This window comes from Arvicola amphibius, chromosome 11 (assembly GCF_903992535.2).
Source record: "Arvicola amphibius chromosome 11, mArvAmp1.2, whole genome shotgun sequence".
Taxonomy (NCBI): domain Eukaryota; kingdom Metazoa; phylum Chordata; class Mammalia; order Rodentia; family Cricetidae; genus Arvicola; species Arvicola amphibius.
The window spans coordinates 22,951,258-22,974,293 of record NC_052057.2 but is presented as its reverse complement, the minus strand read 5'-3'; the positions used below and the strand labels follow the sequence as shown (position 1 = coordinate 22,974,293).

Here is a 23,036-nt window from a genome sequence, read left to right as displayed (position 1 = left end):
AATCTAACATTTTTACGAGATTTCTGTTGGGCTTAATATTAATTGGCTGTAATTTTTTTCTTTCTTGTTTCCATGATAAATTTATTCAGTATCTATAGCTACAATGGTTCAGCTAGAGGAAAATCTCCAAATTTATTATAATTCCAAAATGCATTCATACTTCATGTAACAGATTAAATTTAAATGAAGTAGGTGCCTAAGATAGTTGTGAGCTCTCCTCGTTAAAGACTGAAAACTTAAGGAGAAAATTCCTAAGGGAATGACTCTCATCCATGGGGTACAGAAGCTGACATCATTAACCCCTTCCAAGCTGTGGGTTTCTGAAAAGTGAAACGGAGGGATTACGCTGTGCAGTGTAATGGGCTCTGGACAAACGGCTTACATGGCAGGTGTGAAGATCTTTGCCTGAGTGTTCCGGTTCTGAAGCAGAGGCAAAGGAGACCGACTCCCTGATGCATCGGGGATGGTACTGTAAACGAATCCTCTCACTTTTCAAGTCTTACCTCCCATGGTCTCTCTAGCAAAGATAGAGTCCAAGATCACCATTCCCACATGTTCCTCCTGTCAACAACCCAGTTTCCTGAGTGATAATTTTCTGGTCTTGTAAACAATTTGACTGAAACTTTCTGAGTGTTTAAATATTCACATATTTATTCTTGGTTATTCATTTGACCGTGTATTTCTTAGAGTTTACTTAGGATGAACCCACCATTAATAATGTAGACCGAGCCTGCCTTATTTCAAAGAGTGGGTTTCTGTTTGTGGCTGCAGGTACCATGAGCTTTCTGTTATCCAAGCCCTAGGAGAGTAAATAAATGCATGGTTTTCCTATGGCACGCAAACTCTTTACCAGCCTTCAGTGCCCCACACAAACATTATTTTTTCACATTGCTATATTGGGTTGTCTTCAAACTCTCTGTAGACCTAACGTCAAGATTTCTCAGACAGTGGTTAGTCTGTGAAACATTTGTTTCTTAGGTCTCCTCTATGAAGCTAATTCAGAACTCAAACAAGGGTGAGCATTTGGTGTTGTGGTTCTTCTTAGCCCCTTTCCACATCAACAAAACAGAACTACATGCCAAGGTAGAATCTGGAGAAAGTGACTATCATCCATTCAAAGCTGGGCTCTATGATAGATTTGTCTACACCGCTTGTTTCAACTGTATCCACTGGATATTTTCCAACTCTTGATGCAGGGTGGACCCTGGCTGAGTGACAACATTCATACAGACGGCATAAGTAACTCATAACATTTAAAAATGAACTGTTTCTTTGACGGCATCGTCGTCAGATCCATCCTGGTAAAATGTGGTTAGAGCTGCTAGCTCAGCTTTCTCACTTACTTCAAAAGGTATGCAGGGTCCCTCCCCATCTGTTATGTGATTCCAGGCTAAATCACTGTGCTCGAGGTGTGTTCTTACTTTGCAAGGGAGCGCTTTTATGGAGGTGTTCTGTAAAAGCCTCCAGGTGTCAGCAACCTGCCCAAATGGTTCTCATTAACTCCGCTGGGAGGCGATGACATCTCAAATGTCACGGCACCTCTCGGAGCGGCTAATTGTGTTCAATTCTAAAATAGCCACATGTTTCGTACTATAGGCCCAGATGCCTCTGAATTAGCAAACTAACCGAAATCAACATAAAAATCTCACCAGCGCGGACCTTCTACAGTGATTTGTCCACTTCCCGTCAAAGTAGCAACTTTATTTAGAAGCAGCCGGTCCCTTCGGTGTCTGTCGGTCAGTATGAAGGACTGGCTGATTTCATTAGGTCACTTCTAAAGAGCTCGTTATATGTGCTTGTGACTGCTTCCAAGCCAGACATGCAAATGAAATCATAATGTTCCAGGAGAGACGAAGTGTCTTAGTATACCCAGGCAGGTTCATAACAGCTCCCACAGAGAGGCTTGCTGATTACAGGAGTGGGGGAAGGGAGAGGAAAAGAGAGGGTAGTGGGTGGAATGGCAAAACCAGTATCCAGAAATTAACAGTCTAGGAGAAAATATAAAAATAATTGAATATCATTAAGGATGGCATTTAACATACATAAAGTCTCAGCGCTTAGTCATAAGCCAACCTCTCAAGTAGTGAAGCGGGTTCACCTGTGAGGTTGGTAAAACGCTCAAATGTGGCTCTGAGGAGAAGTCAGGATGATCTTGAAGTGCCATCTATGCACGAGGAAGAAGGTTCAGTATTGGTGAGAACACATTTAGACAGTTGCTTTCAGTGTTGAGTCCCAGGGGTTCAAAGAGGATTGACAGCGCTGTGGGCCTCCAGGAGCGGGGGTTGGGGGAGGGAGTCCCAGATCCTTATCACGTGATGAACAGGAAAATACGGGCATGTGCAAATGGAGACCCAGAGGGAGTCCTGTTTGTTTCCCAAAGCCTGAAGTTCTGTCTTGTGGAATGGATTCCACTCATACTGGTTAACCCTAGAAACGGGCAATAAGAATGATGGATAGAAAATGTCTAGAGTGCTGGCTGCACCCATCTATAGTGGGGGACTTGATCTCTGGGTGGAAATATGGCGGGGAAGGTTGCATTCAAGGTCCGGTTCGGTTCCTGAAGTTCTTTGAGTCCGTGAAGGCTCGTCGCCTTTGAAGAGTGTGTACTATCCAGCTTCTTGCTTTTTTGGAGACAGAAGAGATAATACCCTTAGGAGGGCAACAGATTTACTGTACTTGAGTGTAATAAAGAAAACCAGAACTTTCCATTACCAGGGTACCCTCTTTATACCTAATTAAGGTTTTATCTTAAAATGACTAGTCATCTACTGGTCTCAACCAGCAGGGAATTTGAAATGACATGGGGTTACATTTTCAAAACACAAATTTAGAGTTGAAAAAGCCAAAACAATTGTAGATATCAGCATACTTTCATTGACCCTACTCTTAAAAAATGCAAAATAAGCTGAGCTCAGAAAGCTTGGGGGACTTTGGTTCGTACGATAGAACAAACACAGCTGACACTGTGCAGGTGTTCATGGAAGCAGGCCCTTGCTACTCTGCTGAAAATGCAGTTTATCTGTCAGTAAGACGGTTTGCTGAATAATATGCAGCAAGTTTATCGATGGGTATATCGAAGAGATGTCACCATGGTGATGGGTCAGAGATCTATACAGAGCACCTGATGGCCTCGTTAACAGAGGCAGCTTTTTAAACTGAGTATATAAACTGTGACGTCTTTGCAAGCAAACAAGCTATTGTCTATTAACTTGGGTTCTTAATGAAAAAGTGTCATCGGGCTGTAAAGTACGGAATACAACATGACAAGGTGTCATCCGCCACCTCAAACCATGACATACCTACATTATGAAACGTCATTTGTGTCGCTGAGAGAAGACGACCAAGGGTTAGAAGGCCCAGAAGAGATGTTCTCCAGCCTATCCGTTTTATTTCAAGCGTCTCTGCCCGGATCATCACTGCGTTTGGAATGATGCAGGAGACCGTCTTGCTGTTCTGGAGCGCGCTCAGCTTCCCCTCCCGTGTGGTCCTGTTCATGTTTATTTTCTCTAGTCAGCAGCATGATGAATCTGCCTTGTCTCCACCTCCCATGCAGCTATTATAAGTGTAAAGTTTTCCCAAACAGGCGTTCTTGAGAGGCAGTAGAGTATGACGTCGAAGCTGACACGTTTTCTGTGCCTTCAACATGGTGGGTTGTGATTCTGTACTGTCATACTTAAAAAAAAAACAAGCAAAAATTCTATTTCAAAATCAGGATCTTTGAACCTATGATATTCCTAGTCAAAAGGAGGCTAGCTGAGAGAAGATGGCAAAACAGCTCGAGCTGGCTACCAAGCTTAATGGGGGAAGATTTTTGTGATACGGGGAAGCACAGGGTGCATTATTCATGCATATGACATTTGGGGGCATACAACAGTAATATCAAAACTTCCAAAATGCCCTCAAGGAAACAGAAGTATCATTATTAGTATAATTCTCATTCTAATCTTGTCAATTGTCAACATCAATGACCTCACCAATGGGCTATATCCATCTTTGTCCCTTTGTCACTCAGGAATGTCCTATGGTGCTTGCCTCAGATGGCCCTGGAGTGGTTAGGTGTTATATCCCCAACCACATAGGTCTGTTTTATGAAGAAGCAGATATCTGGGATTTCTGTGCAGGAGGCGATTGGGTATGAACCATAAACAACTCCTCCGCCCTCTTTGTGCTCAGCTGTAGCTGGAGGGACCGGGGTGGAGGTTGAATGGGAGATGGGTGAGCAGAGGAAATCTAGGTCAAGTTTGCTTCTCATCACCACTTCGTGATCAATGCAACTACAGCCGCTCTCCCTTCTCTCTGCTCCACAGACAGCCAGCACCATGAGCCAATGCCGCCCCCTCACCGCCTCCTGCTCCCATCAGGCCAACCAAGTGGATAAACCCAGGGGAACAGAAGGAAGATCTTTTAGGACGAGCTGTGTTCACTATTTAGAAATAGCATAACTGTGTGCAGACTGTTTTCTCGAGAAGCAGGGGGCTGAGACGGAAGTGTCCCTTCTCAGATACTCTTCCCAGCCAGTCGTAATATTGATGGTTTCCCCTCTAATGGAGTCAGTACCCTGTTTGCTCTCATGGGTCTTCAGTCAGAATCCATCTAAGCTACAGGAGACTCTCCTGCCTAGGCTTTCATCCTTGCCTTTCTCCCAGACATACGTAGCATATGCCAAGCTGGCCTCCTATTTACTGCATCTTTTATCTCAAAGGGAGAGTCACAAACCTACTCTTCTACTTCCCTCTAAAGTTTTGCTAAAGCTAAGTCATTTCTTTTTTTTCTCAAATAGTCCATTACTAACTTATGAGACGTTTTGTTATTGTAAAATAGAAATAAGGCCAGAATGGCACCACATTTGAGCCGCTCAGCATAGACTAGAAGACGGAAGTAAGATGCCTGAAATCTGGCAAACTGGAGCTCTGGGATGCTAATTTTGAGAAAAGAAGTCCTGGGCATCCAGGTTTCCCATGATTCCCAGTCAACACAAACACTGGCTAATAGGGAAGGCAGGATTCATGGCCCTCGTTGACTGTTCTTAAGACCTCCTTTTCCAAGTTTGAAGACCAGTTCCTCCCTGGGAGGGGCAACACTAGCTCCTGAGATCCCGGGCTGGGTGTGGTGTCTGGAGGCTCCATCGCTCTGATCCAGGTTTTTTTTATTCTGTTTCTGCTCCCTTACAGATCTCTCAGCATGGCGGCTCCTCTACTTCACTTTCGTCCACAAAAGTTTGCAGCTCCATGGATGAGAATGACGGCCCTGGGGAAGGTGATGCGCTCGAGAGAAAGCACAGCTTGCAGGGGGGATGGAGGAAGGGTTAGCTAAATTTACTCTGAAAACTATAATGTCTAGAACACAATGAGTAGCCAAACTCCAGAAGCTTGTGGGGGGGAGAGGTGACCTCATGTGTGTTGTGTATGTGTGTGTCTGTGTGTGTCTCTCTGTATGTGTCTGTGTGTGTGTGTGTGTGTGTGTGTGTTGGGGGTGTCATTGGGGACAGGAGTGGGTGACTCCTACAGTTATGAGCACCCACTGTCTGAGGATGGGAAGGAGGAGTTGGCCTGAATCCTTGCACATCCTCTGTGTGTGTGTGCACACGATGCCTAGGAAGATCAGCTCCTGCCTGCCTTTGTGCTCCGAGCTCTACTCCCTTTTTGTAAATGCGAAGACAACTGTGTCTTGTGTGTGAGCACCCCTAGGTGGTCTCCAACTTAAGAGAGTTCAATCCATCAAACCAGGACTTTATAGGAAGAAGCCATTGCTGGTGACCACTGCTTGTCACTTAAGCTAATTCTCATTAGAATTTGCCTGTAATGTAAGAAAATGACCTGCATTGCAGAGTTGACTTTTTTTCTAACTGGCTGGATGGTGTGGAACAAGCCTCTTCAGCTTCTTACAGATTTTTAAATGTCGCCATTTCCACCCTCCTGGGGTTGTAATGTGGGAAAATAATCTGGAAAAGTGAGAGTGTCAGATGAAGACACTACTGCCACTCTTCTGCTTCACATGATGCGACTTGCTGTTTTCCCAAATGTGCACCCTTTGAGGGACTCTGGGACATTAAGCAAGACGCATGACTCTCGTGGGAATCGTTTGTTTCTTACCATGGTTAGAGCAGGCATTTTTGCATTATTGAAACTATAGTTCTGCCATCTAGAAGTCTCCTTCATTCCATTGTGCTGTATTCACCCAATGGAATGATCCTTTACTAAGCCTAGGCTGAGTCTAGAGGGACCGGAACCTTTATCAATAGTTAGTAGAAAAATCCCAAACGTTGTATCTTGGATGGGTGTCCCAATGAGTGTTTCCACTGGAAAACAGGGACAGGTGACCCCATCTGTAGGATCACAATTATCCCGAAGTCCACAGACAATACTGTATTACCCAGGTACAAAGAGTCTAAGATCCTATCATCTACCAGAAGGTTTTTAAATTCAGCTGGCCCACAGCCATTTCCTCCCCTCCTCAAGGAGAAGATGAAAATCCCCAGGGTGGGTCTTTCAGATACAGGCAAAATCCTGACTCTTTCCTGGATGGGGCAAGGGAGGAGGCATTGACTGGCTGCAGTCCTCACTTTATCCTGGGCACTGCCAAGGTAGCTTCCAGTGACCCAGGAGGGAAGTGCCATCCACAGTGCGGAGACTGTGAAGATGCACAGGGGCATAGTAGAGGTAGCTGCCCTGCATTTTGACTTTTCTGTCTAGAAAAGCCACCCCAGGTGTGCAGACTGGACCCTGTGAGGCCAGCACAAAGGACCTCAATGAATTTCCATCCATTCTTCCCCAGTCCCATACATGAAATGTGAGCTACAAAACTTGCTGGGCACCCACATTTATTTTGAAGGGGGAGACTCAGTGTATGAGGACAAGCCAGGAGAAATGAGGAAGCTCGCTAGGCTCCTATGCCATTTTGCACGCGGGTTGCCTGGGAGAAATCTGGGATTTATAACTTGAAGGCATGTACATTTTACAGCCCAGATTTAAAAGGCTTTTTATACCCTCGACATGTTAAAAGTGATGCATCATATTTATGTGACCCAAGCATGGCTTATTTAATTTTACAGCCATGGATATCTAAAGCTTTATTAGGCATTTGTAAAATGTTTCAAAATACATTTTCAGAGGGAGACTATGTTGTGTTATTACAAAAACTGTTCTGCCCGCAGACATAATCGATATCAGGGTTTAAACTTGACATCTGCCATGCAGGTTGCTTGGTGAGAACATTTGTCAAAAATCTGCTCATTGATACTTAGTGCACGAGGAATTTTGCAGAGATATCCATTTCAGGATGGAGTCAAGCTCGGTGTCCAAACAGCAGGACCTTCTCATGCTTGTACCATGTCAAACTGCTCAGCGTTCCTCCAGAAATGCCTTTTCCTCTGCCCTGTACATAAAATGTCATTTCCCTGCACACAATGGGTATTCAGTGAAGGTCGTTGATGAAATGAGCATGAAGTTTGAAATGCGGGATTTCCTCCTCTGAATCCCCACTGCAGCAGAAAACATAAGCTGCAGTGATATCGCTCCAGGTGGGCCCGATAGGCTTTCTTTAATTTATCGTTTGCCTTGGTGAAGACCATTGAGTCTGTATGAGCCTGTAAAGGAGGGGGCCTGCCCACAATTACTTCTGAATTGGTTCCAGCCCGTGAGATGATGCTTAGGAGTGTATCTTTCATACAACATCTGTGGCCCCTTCCCAATCAATAAAAACACACCACTAATTCTTTCAGAAGAGTCGGAGGAAGGCTTCCAGATTCCTGCCACAATAACAGAGCGATACAAAGTTGGGAGAACAATAGGAGATGGAAATTTCGCTGTTGTCAAGGAATGTGTAGAGAGGTAAGCAGGGGGCTGCTTGTGTGGGACCTTAAATGAACCGCTTGGATTTCATGGTTTCCATGGTCCAGTCTCTATTTTCAAACAGAGACACATATGGATTAAGTTAAGGTCTCAACCCCAGAGACAAAAAGGAATTTAAAAAATAATAATAGACAAAAAGCCATCTAAAAACAGACTTTAAAAAATGCAAGAATTCCTGGGATGCTCTCTCAGATATAAAGACTTCGATTTTTACCTAGTGTATGTTGAAAAGCTTTCCAGTTCTGTCAGGTGGTGTTTTTATATTATTTTCTTGAGAAGTTGTTTTGAAGATTTCCTTGTGTACATCTTCTCAAGAATGCTTTTTTCTAGAGTTTGACCTCTGATATGTACCATCGTGAAATTACACACGACAATGGCCTCGAACGTTTTCAAAACGCCTGTGTGCTGAGTCCACAAACGTGGTACTTGATCTGCGAAAGTGTCTTTGGATGCATTAACTGTACACCCTTTGGGTTTGGAGCCAAGGTCTTTGCAAGCCATCCTCAAAGTCACCATCCTCCTGCCTCTACCTTCTGACTGTTAGGATCGCAGGCATGTTCCCATGTCTGCTGTATGCCCAGGCTCTTGATGACTGTTCAGGGATGCAGCTGGTGGATACCAGGCAGAGAAATGACAGTGTGGGCCCGCACAGAGTGACTTCTAAAACCTCAGCTCAGCATCAGATTCCGAGTTCCGTTCTGTGACTTTGGACAACTGGCATCTTCCCAGAGCTGTGCTGAGGGCATTTAGCTCATCCCTTGAGGGACCCTTCTGGTTCTTTATGTTCCCCTGCTCTCCTTCGTTACTCCCGGGGAGCTGGACATTCCTTGAGTTTCTGGAGCCTGTAGAAGTATCTCTGCCCTGTGTCTTATTACTGCTTAGAGAGGACTCCTCAAGCCAGGAGACAGATGAGGAAGCTGTAGCACAGAAGAGCCTGGGTCTGAGCCACTTAGAACTGGAGGCCTGCCTACACATCACCAGGATTTAGCTGAATCAGCAACCCCCTAGATGCTGTACCCTGGCATGCCTTTCATTCAAGACAGCAAAGCTCCCACTAAGCAGCCCTCAACAGTAGCTCTCAGATTTCACTCCCCTCAGTAATCCAGCTGGGCTGGGATGTTCACAGCCTAGCAGCCTGCTGCGGCACTTATTCTGCATGAGGTAGAGTCAAGAGCAACGGGTGGCCTGGAAATGTCCCCTGCTGATGCCATCAGTTCACCTTTCTCCTCTCCCTTAGTCCCTGGTCCCCACTGATGGAACATGACCTTCAATTGCCTGCCTGCCAGATACAGAAAACATTCTAGTACCACCTTGGCCACCCTTCTTAAAACCAGACCAACCACTATTTACCGAACATCTATCTATTCATGGCCCTTACGTTATAGTATCTCGTTGAATTGTAATGATCCAATCAGGTCAGTATTGCTGTTCCCACATTATAAAAAAGATAGATGGAAGACATTAAATATCCAAGGTCAGTCATCTTCTAAACACGTAGATCACAGTTTTGCTCCCAAACACACACTTAAGTCTGTCTACCACACTGCTTCTAATAAAGAATTCCAAAAAAGAAAAATGAAAAGAAAGAAAAAGAAAAGAATTCCCCACAAGAGTCCAGTGAGGAACTTACCTATACCAAAATCACTTTTCCAATGCACAACAAGGCAGAACTTAGATAGCGAAAGGTCTTCTAAGCAGGAAGTCTCTTTTTCTGGCAGATTGTCGTGGCCTTTCTTGTGGGCTTTCTAAATCATTTATCAGCACTCAGTAGCAGGTTACTGGTTGTTCTAGCTGGTCCTGGACCAGGATGGTATCTCAGTCCTAGGATCCCAGCCTTCTGATACTAGACAGTTTCCACTTCTCCATATAGAATTTCCTTCCTTCTTTCCTTCCTTCCTTCCTTCCTTCCTTCCTTCCTCCTTCCTTCCTTCTTCCTTCTTTCCTTCCTTCTTTCTTTCCTTCCTTCCTTCCTTCCTTCCTTTTTCCTTCCTTCCTTTTTCCCTCCCTCCCTCCCTCCCTCCCTCCTTCCCTCCCTCCCTCCCTCCCTCTCTCACTTGGCTTGTGTTCATTTTGTACAAGTTCACATCTTGGGCTCACTGCATGGAACTTCAGAGTCTAAACACCAGATTGCTCCTCAAGTATCAGCCTCCAGCTCCTGCTGAGCAAGGACATATGGCTGATGCCCTCTCTCTCCAGAGATATTACGAAACATTCTTTTAATATTTTACAGAGATCCAAGAAAATAAACACAAGCTAAGAATGTTGTAGATGGCACATACTGCTTGTGGGTGCATTCTGCTGTGTTTTGGGGGATGGATGTGTATCAACATGGGTAAAGATGTTCCTCCTCTGTCATAACATGCCACCACAGGCAATTTTTCTACAGTGGGTACAATAACAGGGTGACATGGGTCCTCTTTTCTGTGGGCCTTCTAGCATATTCCTTTGCTAGCACACTGCTGTTTCAATGAAGGGCTTTTTTATTATTTTTATAAACTCTTTGAGAATTTCATACTTTGTATTTTGATCATCTGTTTCCCCGTCTCCTCCCAGATCCATCCCCCATTCCACACCTATCCAATGCAATGTCCTCATTTTGTTTTTAAATCCTTTGAGTCTCATTAATGTCATCTAAAACATTGGGCATTCACTGGACCATGTTAGAGCTACCAGGAGCCATGCCCTGAAAGAAATTTAACCCTCCTCCTTCCCGCAGCTATCAGTTACCAACAACTCCTCAGCTGGGGGTAGGACTTCCTGCGCTCTCCCCACACTATGCTTGGATTTTGTCTGGTGTGAGCTCATGCAGGTCTTGTGAGCACTGTCTCAGTAGTGCGCATTCATGTTTCCTTGTAGACATTCACCACCCCTGGCTCTTACAGCCTTTCCTCCACCTCTTCCACAATGACCCCTGACCTTTGGGAGAACGGTATGATATGATACACTAAGTCTGAGCATCTGAAGTCACTCTCAGTATCTTGACCAGTTGTGGGTCTCGGTGCCAACCCCCTGAGGCAATAAGGGGCTTCTCAGATGAGGGTTCAGGTAGGTGCTAATCTACGGGTATGACGAGAAGCCATTAGAGTCAATATGATACTATGTCTCATTGGCAGAATTTACTATGTCTCATTAGCAGGTTTTTCTGTAGCTACTGTTCAGTCACATGTCCTTGTGGATAAATGTCAGGTATGGGTTCTATCTTGTGGAGCAGTCTTTAGTCCAAGGAGAAAGTACCTACTCCATTAAATCAGAATTTCTCTTCTTGTTAAACTTGTTCTTGGGCTCCAGCCTTAGGCCGTATTAGTGGGAAGGTGACCTTACCAACTGATTGCCCCAGACAAGGAGAAGGACAGAATTCTCTGGTGCTGCTGCTCTTGTGCAGCCCAGGAGAGCCCGTGAAAGAACAGGAATGCAATGGCAGGAACAGACAAGTGAATGGCCCGCGCTGTTATCAGCAAGCCTTAAAGCAAGTTCATTATTTTGGCTAAACTGTGCCTTAGTATTGCTACTTATGCTTTACATTTTGCATGGATACCAGCTTGGGGCTCATTTTAAAGACTGGCCGCTCCTGTGAACACATGCTTGTAGTAATTAAGGGTTGTTATGACTTGACTGCAGAAGAAGTCAAGAAAGAATCGTTGCAGCATTAAACTTAGTGGTCCTCTGTGTGGTGTGTGGTCTGATGTAGGAGTGCATTTGGTAGGATGTATGTTATGAAATTTCTAGCTAGAGCGGTGTCATCTAGTTCTTTATAAGCCCCGAGGCCATCCAACTCATACTTGCTTCCCTCCTTCCCCAGTGGTAGGCTTAGGACAGAAGGTAAGATCCTGGCCTTCTGGGAGCTCAGGGATGTCTGCCTGCACATAAAGAAAAACTCCACCTTCCCAGATTCCACAGCAGCCATGGTTATGAAAGACTTGTAGTAGAGTTAAGGGGGCTTCCAAGTCATTACCTTCTGCCTTTATGCACAGAACAACACACATTTAATCACAACAATGTAATGTTTATTGAGTGCTTTCTGAGCTGGGGGCTGATAGTACAGTAACAAAAGAAATAATACATGTAACTAGTCTCTAAAATGAAACAGATATTTTAATACTTGGCCTTTGGCTTGTCTATAGAAAGGTCGTGTCTTTGCCCTAAGCACGTAAGTGGGAATCCCATTAAATTCCATACTGGAGAATTTGAAATTCCCTTTTCCAAACTGCTCCTTTATCAGCCTCATTTCAACCACACCCGTTTGGATCCTGACAGGTGGCTTCTATCTGTAAGGAAAAGGCTGGGCTCTGCCAGCCTGTACCAGGGAAGAAGGCTTGTTGTCTCGGAAGTTGTAGCTTACTGGAATTTCCTGTGTGCTGTGTTCTCTAACAATAGCCATGCCCCTGGGTTTGGTGCCAGAAGATCTTAGAAATACTTAGAAATCTTAGCACTGTTGGAAGGTGACAATATGGCTGATCCCTCTGTCCCACCCATCAGGGATGAGGCTGGGCTATAGGGAAAGCTCGGGTCAGAGAAGCGTGATTTTATCCATGCCACGTGGCCATGGGTGAATTGATTTTAACCATCCTTTCCGTTTTGCCTGGAGAATGACCACCAGGAAGGCCAGTGGGTGCCAGAAAAGCACTAGAAGTGTTTCCTCCTCCTCTGTCCTCTCTGAGCCTCATCTCGGCTTCTCCAGCAGTTTGTTGTCAGGCTCTGACACTGACTGGACATCTAGAGGGTGTTCTGCTTCTCGGGCCTGTTCAGGGTGACCTTGAGAGCTGTTCAGGCGACTGTCATAGTCATTCTTGTGGATCTAAACCCCCAAGAAAGACTGACTGGGCACAATGGATCATACTTAGACTCCCAGCACTCCAGTAACTGATGCAGGAGGATCATCGCTTTGAGGCTAGGCATTTAGGGAGACCCTGTATGTGGCATGGGTGGAGGTTAATTAAAGGAGTGGCAAAAGGTCAATTACAGACGGGGGCTTTGCAGCCTTGCTGGTGACTTCCAGGAGAAGGGACAGCAACTTAGCAGCCCTGAAACAGCCACAGTGGCATGTTTCCTGAGTAAACGTGGCTGCATTACTCCAGATCTGTCTGTGCAAACAGATTCATTGTCCTTAGTTGGGGTAAACCCACAAACATCTGCAGCCTGCTTTGTACAGAAAGAACAGAGCCCTTTCAGAAATAGAAACACTGAGACCTACAAGCAAGAAATTAACTCCTAACGAAAGGACTCAATTGATCCCAAATTAAGTTCTACTTAAAAACTTCTCTCTTTGCAGGTCAACTGCTCGGGAGTATGCCCTGAAAATCATCAAGAAAAGCAAATGTCGAGGCAAAGTACGTACCAGGTTTCCTCTTGTGAAGTTTGCATTCAAGGGTAGAAATATCAACTGACTTCTTAACCCAGTGCAGCTCAAGAGATGCCTTCTGGTGGAACAGAATGTCACAAACTTAGGGGGACGTTCAGTCATATACATATTTCTGAAATAAAAGTAGTTAGGAAGATTTGATTTCATTTTCCCCCTCTGCTCGCTTTATTGCCTTCCCTTACTTTTGTTGTCTAAGATTCATCCTGTCATTTTCTAGAAAATTATAGTTGTCATGATGTGTCTTGAGTTGAATTATTTTAGGGTCTTCAGAATGCTGTTACGTTTCCCCAGAATGCAGCTCCCTTACCTTCAGGTGGTCGTCCTGTTTTGAGCTGGTTCCTCATACATTTTGAGTGTATTAAAATGGCTTCTCCCTTGCACAGGAGCACATGATCCAGAACGAGGTGTCTATCTTGAGGAGGGTGAAGCACCCCAACATTGTCCTCTTGATCGAAGAGATGGATGTGCCCACTGAGCTGTACCTCGTTATGGAATTAGTGAAGGTGCGTCTTCTTCCGTTGTCCTGTTTGAGGCTGGTGGTGACCAGAACATGCCAACATTGTGGTAAACATGTTACACTGCCATTTTACCAAAGAGAGGTCCTTTTATGTGTTGCAATTTTTATGGACACATTTTATTATCACATCACTACTTTACTCCCCTTGTAAATTATATTGTCTCCAACTCGCAGAATAGAATTTCACCATAGCACGGCTCTTTAAACCAGCAGCTTCAGCTCATTCCTGTTGCCCTGCTGTGCACTATTAAAAATATGATGAATTGCCGTAGTTTTATTGGTCAGCTCCCTGTGGGTGGATTATTAAGGAGAAGGTGAGACCAAGTGAAATTTGGGGATGAGAAATAGAGGAGTTTGATGATGCATCTGGGGACAGATCTCAGTCTGATGGCCAACTGTAAGCCAGCCCGATGAGTACAGCAAAGCCCTTCCCTGCACTGCACAGCCTTTGTGAATTCTATCTGCAAAAGTAAGATGTCTCAACTAGGGGGAAAGCGTCCTGTCTGGGCCAGAAAGAACTGCCTGAGGCCTGGAGCCTCGGGCACCAGGACAGCACCTGATTCTTTGCAGGCTCTCACATACAACCACATGTATCCTGCTGTCTAAGGGTAAGGGGTTCAGCTAGACCACAGAGAACATCCCACCTCCACCAGTGGCTCAGAAACAAACTTCATACCTGTGTGACAGCCCGGTCTTGGAGAGAAACAGGAAGCAGAGAGAGAAAACATTTGTTTAGGTTTGTTTGTGGAAGAACCATTGCTTGGCCAACAGGGAGAGAGAATTCCAGGGTGGAAGTTGCACATGGGACAGAGATGCCAGCACAGTTTGTGAAGCCTGAAAACTGACAGCCTACAGGGCTATGTCTCGGTTTATTTCTTACTGTGTTTAAAGGGGAAATTAAGTTGCTCGCTATGGAGTTACAGACATCTGAATGTGTTTGGGCTCTGGGGTCAGCTGTTTTGTAGTCAATTTTCTATAATGGTGTAAATGCTTTTAGTAAAGCACACCCCAAGTCTCTGAAAGGACTTCAAATAAGTGCAGCTTAATATCAGGCCGAAATCATTGGTTGACTGAGTGCTGATAAGGTATAAAGGACCACGGGAAGCAAAGACGCAGAAGAATAGAACCAGGAAACTGTCTTTGGTGTTCCCATCTTGCCCTCCCTCTCTCCCTGTCTTTCTTGTCTTCAGAACAGGCTGTGGGTCCCACTTTCCATTCCTTACAGAGAAACACATTATTGAAAAAGAAAGCTCACCGCCCACTCCAAGAGAACTAAATTTAGCAAGTCAAAGAGAGCGAGAGAGAGAAAGAGAGTGTGTGTTTCGCACGTGTCTTAATAATTTCAAAGGCAGAAGAACATTCTGTTAAGGACAGAGCTTGCAGAATTACCTGTCTTTCTGGGGGAGTTTTAGGACTCTGAATTTGGACTTCAGCTGGCAGTTGGTGTGTGGCAGGTAGCACATGTCACCAGAATCCCCCAACATGAGGCTTCTCAGAGGAAACCCAACTCCACCTCCTCTTCCCTGGTGAGGGGCTGTGGAGGCAGCCACGTGTCTGCTGTCAGTCTCACCACAGCTTTTCCTTCAGCTTAGGGTAAGATGTCACTATCTCCCATACTGGGGAGAGAAGTCACCAGAGAGTCTTTCGCAAAGCAGAAGCAGAGAAAGCCCTTAGGAACCCCCACATTCTAGTTGGTTCTTCATCTCCTTTCTGGTTTGTCAGTCCCCTCCACGGGCAGCCTATTGGTCCATCTGTCAGTATCCGGCTCAGCCAGCTGCTCTCTTCCAGGGCGGAGACCTTTTTGATGCCATCACTTCCACTAGCAAATACACAGAGCGAGATGCCAGTGGGATGCTGTACAACCTGGCCAGTGCCATCAAATACCTGCACAGCCTGAACATCGTCCACCGTGACATCAAGCCGGAGAACCTGCTGGTAAGAGGAAAGCTGTCCTCTGGCAGCTTGGCTTCCAAGGCCTCCCTAATGAATGGACACCCCCCCCACACACACACACACCTTTTTTTTTTTTTTTAACTGTTTGCCTCCTAGGCTCGTTTCCACTGTACTCAGTGTCTCTTTAAGGTAATTTATAAGAGCTCTTATACTTTCAAGAATACTGATTTCTTAAGAACGGGAACAACATTCTGAGAAACAATCAAAGGATGACTGGTAGTTAACATCGTGGGCTCAGACCAAATAGTGAATAGGAGCATTTCCACGGCTGAACTTGTACTCTTCTAACTTAAGAGAAAGGAAACTCTCGTGTATGGAGGGGAGGGAGGGAACGTGTGGATCCACATGTGTGCACAGAAGTGGGTTTGGTCGGGTGATGACCTGAGGTCCGTTTGTGTGTGTGTGTGTGTGTGTGTGTGTGTGTGTGTGTGTCCAGTATCCTCCTTTCCAGCCTCCACCTTATATTTCATCACAGAGTTGCTCACTGAAGCCAGAGCCCACCCTTACCCATTCAACACGTTCGGCCAGCAGCAAACCTGTGTCCTCCTGTCTTCACCTCCCCGGTTCTGGGACTACAGGCATGTGCCATCAGGCCTGGCTAGTCTGTAGGTGCAAGGATCCAGACTCACTTTGCTGACCACCAGGACTTCTTTTCCTATCCTAGCTTTGCCTCTTATGATATAGTCCAAAACCAAAGAGAAATGAACCATAAGAAGTAGATGTTATCACTTCAGCGCAAAAAAAAAAAAATTATCCACAGGAAAAGATATTTTTGAAAATGGGTTGTGTGGGGATGTGTGGCTCAGTTGGTAAACTGTTTGTCTAGCCTTCATGAATCCTTGAGTTCTGATCCCCAGAACAGCATAAAACTGGCTATGGTGGTACAAGCCAGTAACACCAGCACTTGGTAGGTAGGAAAATGGCATGGTCAGAAGTTGAAAGCCATCCTTGGCTACATGGGAAGTTCAAGACCAGCCTGGGATACATTGTGACCTTTATCTAAAACAAAGTAAAGGAGACAACAGCCCAAAGCCCTGATGTCTTTCTTTCCTTTCTGTTTGCTTTGCTGTTTATAATTTTCCTGAGTTCTTCATGCCATCAAATGAGGTTCCTTCTTGTGCCCACAGTCCAGGTGGTCCAGATGGAAGCAGAAACGAGGTGGGTGGAGCTACTGGGAAACAGGGAGTAGCGCAGCTTCTGCTGATTCTTTGGGCTAGAAACTGAAAGTGGTTGTTCTCCCATCCACCCAAAGATGGCCATTTTTTTCTCTTTTGTTTTCTACTTCTGCAAATATTTAAAATGCAGATTAGTGTATTAAGAGCCTTAATATAGCTCTGCTAAATCAGAAATTGATGTCTGGTGACCCTGCAGCCAGCTGCGTGAGGTCATCAGAATGATCGTGCCAGGTGTGGTAGCACACACTTTTAATGTCAGCACTGGGGAGGTGAAGGCAGGCAGATCTCTGGGAGTTAGAGGCCAGCCTGGTCTAGATTGTGAGTTCCGGGACGGTCAAAGATACGTAGTGAGACCCTGTCTCAAAAAATTAAAATAAATCCACAAGTGTATCTTAACTCCCACCTCACAAATCAAAGCTGATGAGGCTTGCTACTGTAGAATCACTTACGTGTTCAGCTTCATGCCAGGGGCTTTTAAAATACTTAGTATCTTGTTTGAACTCCACAGCCACCATGTGGAGTAAATTCCTTAACTCCCCCAATTCACAAGGAAAGACAATGGGTGACTAGAATTTAAATGACTTGCCCAAAGTGATAATATAATATAATATGCAAGTAGAAAACTCAAGATCTCAACTGAGTTCTGACCCACAAAGTCCCTAGAGGGCAGCAAGCTCTGAGTCAGGAGGAGACTAAGCAAATGCCACTGTGGGCTAGGTCCCATGCCAGGGAACTAGACTCATTCCTTCATGGAGTTGACATTCAGGCATAAAAGGCAGGCATTCAAGGAATAAATATGCACACAATTAGCTCTTTGCAATTATGTCAGTAATCTTGTAGTAATCTTGTAGCGGCTGGCTCATGCGAGCTGCCGAGGTCAAATGGCAGAGGTCTGACTTAATTGCACCTCAAATTCCAAACCCCTGCAGCAGCCTAAACATTCTCCCTGCTTAGCTGCCTCCATGAACTGCGGCAATTTTCTGTCATCCACAGTCATTACCCCTGTACCCCGACTCATGTGGCATCGCCTCATGGGAACAGACTCACAAGCGGGGCTTTGTTGAGTAACTTCTTTAGGCCCCAAGCCTCCGTGATTAGAGAGTAAAGGCTTTATTTCCCTCCATGGTACAGGTTTGGGGCACCCATTGTTTATTTGTTTCTCAGCAAACCATTGTCTATTTCCATAAATGCCGTCTATGATTGCATAGCAGAGTGCTTTTTTTTAATTGTAGTTTGCAGGATATTTTTAAATTCTGTGATCATTGGAACATACTTTAATGTAAATGAACCAGAAAGAATATATATATATATATATACTCTTCTCTTTTTCGTCCCCTCTTCTGCTTTGATTTGAAATATACAAAGAAACTATTGCAGCTATTCATAATTTTGAAAATATCCACATGGAAGATGAATAGATTTGCTTCCCCACTGTAGTGGTTTCCTACTGTGAGGAGACAGGATTGGTGCGTTTTCTTGGGGATAAATCTATTGCAGAATAAATGGAAAAGCAGAGCACATTTAGCAGAATGAAGATGACGTTTCTAATTACGCATGAGATCGCTCTTGGTTCCAAATGCTGTTGAGGTCTCCCCGGGAATGGGAGCTAACCATTGTGGGGGCCACACCTTCACATCCTCAGACTTTACAAAAGCCACAGCTCCGGTGCTGTCATGTTTTGTGACCTTGAACAAGCTCCTTAATCCCCCCCAAGCCTCCTTCATGGGGGCTTTATGTCAGGCCCCTTCCTTTTTATCTCTCTTTTACTTGTAGCAAAAAATTCAAACCACCTCACAGTAACATTGTACACAGGAAGATGCCACCTCTCGTCTTCTATTGTCATTGCTTTTAAATTTTTACTATTTACCTATAAATAATTTTTCCTTTGTTGTGGGAAAACATAGATCTATAGATTACCTTAGAAAGTTGTTGCAATAAACTTAGTATAAAATTTGAATGTGTTTACTGTCTACAGAAAATTTAGCAGATACAGACCAATCCCTCCATTCCACCTTCAGCTCTGCTCTTTCATTAAGAGACCCCAACATCCTTCTGAATTGTTCCATTGTTAACAAGTCCTCTGCTAGTTAAAGGTTTGATGGAGAGATTTGTAGCTAGCACAGTGACTTTTATAAGTGTCAAATACAGATTTCATTTTACATAGTATAACTGGGTATACAGAATTCTGGGCATGTTTTACTGTTAACTCTACAAGCGCAAATACTAAAATGTAGCATAGCTTTAAAGATCTGTACTGATGGTGTAAATGATTGATCTGTGTTTGATAAGGTCAAAGGATTTTGATGAGAAAACTTGGCCTCCTCTGTCGTAGTGTGTTCTGCTACACTCTAGGGAAGAACTGACAACTGAGCCAGTGAAAACAGAATTTAGAAATTGATTTTCGCACCAACCTTAACACTTTTCCTCCATGTCATCCGTGTGCTTATTTGCTTTGCATGTTATCAAGCCTGGCATATCATAATCAAATGGCTGGGTGTCAAATGGGTGAGCGAATGGATGGGCCAGGCATGGGAGTGAGTGGGGCTTCATTAAAGAATAGAGGACAGAGGGTCGCAGACCACTTCTCAACTCAGTTACCCAAGAGTCACCTTCGCTCCCCTATAGACCTCTCGGAGGGCAGGGATGGCACAATAATCCCCCAGCCTCACTCCTGCATGGGAGTAGTGCATGTACCAAACAAGACAGATGATGACTAAGTGTATTTGTTGGGCACAACAGGGCCATTGCACACATGAACACACAGTGGCTGGGACTACATATGTCCTGCCCCTGACCATGCCGGCCAAAAATCCCAGCATGCATATATGGGGAGGGGCTCATGAAATCTCGCCCTTACCTGAGGAGCTTTTGGCATTGAACGGCTGCTGGGGCAAGGAAAGTAAGTTTTATCTAAATGATGCCAGCCCTGAGAAGCTCAATGCTGCAGCAGACTCTCCTGCACCCATGCACATGTGGGCATCACAAAGTGAACCCAGTGGGTTTTCAGAAAAGAACACATGAAGTTGGCAGGGGGAAGTGGTGCTGAGTAGGGGAAGAACTTGAAGGAGAGAAAATGGGAGGCAGGTTTGATCAAAATATATTATATATACATGTATGAAATTTTCAAACAATAAAAACATTTTTAGAAAAAGGTAAAGAACCTAACCTTTAACTCAAGAAGGTTTTTGGGGTAACCAACAGAGGTAAAATCCCCTGGCAACAAAACTCATCCATCACTCATCAGTTTAGAGAATTGATGGATCTTAAAAAACGACATAACCTCACAGAATTTAGTTTTTACTTGCAAAAATATAAGTAAATCAATCTTTTCATTATAATATAAAAGGAAACAGATTGTCTTCATTTTTTAAAAAGAGTATATGCATAGAACCATCTTTCTAATTCTATAGGGAGATATAGATGATAGAGCTATATACAGATATTGGTATTTCAATATACAGATATAGATCTGCAGATAAAGGTAGTTTCTCTGAGAATCTGCTTCTCCTAATAAGGAACTCTCTCAGAACCCCCTGCCCAATGCTTTGCAATTCTACAATGCCCATGGAGTGGCACTGTGCCCCGGCCCTGGCTCACCCAAGCCCTTCTCACTGTACTCAGTGGATGGCTCACCCAAGCTCAGGGTCCATTTGCATTCCGTGACTGCTTAGTCTCCACTCAAGACAACACTAGACTAAAGAGGTAAGGAACGCCCTTCTGTCTCAAACCCAAGACTCTCGATCCCCAGATAAATCCATTTAGATGTGGGATTATTAGCATTGTTAGTGACAGTGGGCACAGTTAGTACCAGTCTACAAGCCACGGACAGAATGTCACCAGGTGGATTTGTACTCAGTCCTCAGACACTGCATACGAGAAAGTTCTGGAAGTCACACCTATGGTGTGAAGACTCTAGCTGGGTTCTGTTTCTTTTCATTCATAGTGATCTAGCTTTCCTACTATATTTTTCTACAATGATATATGGGATATTAATCGTGTGACTAAAATCTAATAATTTTTTAAAAAATTGCTATGGTATTAAGTTTCCTTGGTTTGGACAGAAGTCCTCGGATCCTGTTCCTGACAGGATCTGGAATGTGCCCCTGCAGCTGCATCGCCCCTATGTTAGACGACTCCGTGATGATTTCGGAATTGGGAGTGAAAATTGGGTTTCCTGAGGTTTCCGTTCACGTCTTTCTCTTTTAGGATATCTCCAGTGTGGTGCGCAAACAAGAGATTTTATTTCTCTTAATATTGAAACCTCACCCATTGCATATTCCTTCCTGGCCTGTATCAAGTTCTTATCAACCTCATTATTTCATTTAACTCTTGGTTTCTGAAATATTTGACATGGGGGAATGAAATGGGTTTTTTATATTTTTTTTTAGCCTCAATGTTTTTTTTTTCCAAGAAGTCTAACTTAAGACGCTACAGTCACAAAGTACATTTTGCAAAATAATTCCCCACTTAAGTGTGACTCTCCTTTGCTTCTTGAGGATTAAAGACTTAGATTCAAACCATTTCTTAAAGAGCATTGTGAGGGCCATATGCCATGGCTTCAGGAAAATCAGTCTCTTAAGGGACTCCATATATAATAAAAGGGAAACTGAGCCCTTCTCACGGCTTTGCCCATTTCACGCCACTTTGTCAAGTCTATTTGGTGAAGTCACTGTTAGTTCCCCCTCAGCCGCTCTGTGAAGCTATTTCCACCGTTACTAGCGAGTCGCCGGCCATTGCTGCAGCAGGACTAGCCTTGAATTTGTAGCAACTCTGGGAGCCGTGCGGCTCTAACACATCTGTTTTATCATTCAGCTTCTCCTCCCCCATAAGACAAATCTCAGAAACCACTTGACCAGGCTCAGGTTATCTGTGAGTTTTCATATTTTATGGTCACTGCTGAAGTTTTATGAAGATACATTAATTTTTTTTTTGCAAAAAATACTTTCCAAATGGTCTCAGCTTTCCATCTGAGAGAAGTCAGCAGATGCCCAAATACCTACTGTTCAACAAGTTTCAGCCGACCCAAAACTCCAGATAACCCCCAACGACCCCAAAATAAAACCACCTTTAAAAATAAAGGCCAGCATCTCCCAAATGCTAAATTTTCCGTATATTGATCCCCTGTAGGGCGTGCCCTCCGCTTCTAATTGAAACCTTTTTCATAATTGTTGTCATTTGACACATTTAGCCTGTCAAACCATGAGATGTCTTTATGGCCATACAATAAACCCAAGAGAACTACTTCCCTGACTGTAGCCATCTGCAACGATCACAAGGGTAGCTTACACAACCCTGACAGTCTTTACCGTAATAGGATGCATATGGCAGCCCACAATTACGCGTAGCTGCATTCAATTAGTGTTGTACAATTACACAGTTTTATTGCTTAGTTAAAACAGTGCGAGCAGTACATGCTGGGTAATTTGCACTAATCCCCGTCTTTTTAATAGCCCCTCAGTGTTTAAAATGTGGGGGAACAGCCATAGTATTTAAGGGGCCTGAGCTGAACATTAAATTATACCTCATGTTGTGAACTCCTTGACTGACAATTAATGTGCTCCCTCTCAACGTGGGGGTCATGTTTTATAGAGGCTTTAACATACAGTCGTGGCAAAATGGTCCCCCTGTACCAGAGCCCAACTCAGGGGGTTAGGCTGTCAGGCCTGTACTTGGAGTCTGGTAGCACCCTTCCTGAGGATTGGTCACATGGTCATAGTGTGGAGAGCTGCCCCAGCAGAACCTCAGAATTCATTCTGAGACTTGCCTTTTTGTGTGTGTGTGTGAAGCTTGACAGCAACTTTAAAATTTTGTTTTTGAGTATGTGTGTTCACATGAGCACAGTGCCCATGGGGACCAGAAGAGGGTGTCAGATGCCCTGGAGCTAGAGCTACAGGCAATTGTGAACCACAAGATATGGGTGCTAGGTACCAAACTTGGGTCCTCTGGGAAAACAGAAAGTGCTTTGAATGACTGAGTCATTTCTTCCACCCTGAGGCTTTAGCATCTTAAATGGGAATTTGTGAGCAGCCCTAATGTTTTTTGAACTCTTAAAGCTTTGGCTCCATATGAATTCAGGGTCACCATGGAAATACCGTGGTACAGGTAGCTTTGGGAGTGCATACACCACAAACAAATGAATTGAGAAAGTTGTGATTTTTTTAAAATACAGTTTTAGTTACATC

General features: G+C 44.3%; 1 protein-coding gene across 10 annotated transcripts in view; it reads left to right on the top strand.

Moving 5' to 3' along the window:
- Dclk1 (doublecortin like kinase 1) overlaps positions 1-23,036 on the top strand; it is a 279,460-nt gene that overhangs the window by 218,386 nt on the left and 38,038 nt on the right. For 5 of the 10 annotated variants that reach the window (XM_038347475.1, XM_038347473.1, XM_038347479.1 and 2 more), the window contains 5 exons: positions 5,172-5,256; positions 7,721-7,829; positions 13,120-13,177; positions 13,593-13,712; positions 15,515-15,661. In XM_038347475.1, the coding sequence (XP_038203403.1) occupies positions 5,172-5,256; positions 7,721-7,829; positions 13,120-13,177; positions 13,593-13,712; positions 15,515-15,661 (519 nt within the window). Of the gene's footprint in view, positions 1-5,171; positions 5,305-7,720; positions 7,830-13,119; positions 13,178-13,592; positions 13,713-15,514; positions 15,662-23,036 lie in introns of all 10 variants that reach the window. The other 5 variants (XM_038347472.1, XM_038347478.1, XM_038347476.1 and 2 more) reach the window with 2 other exon arrangements.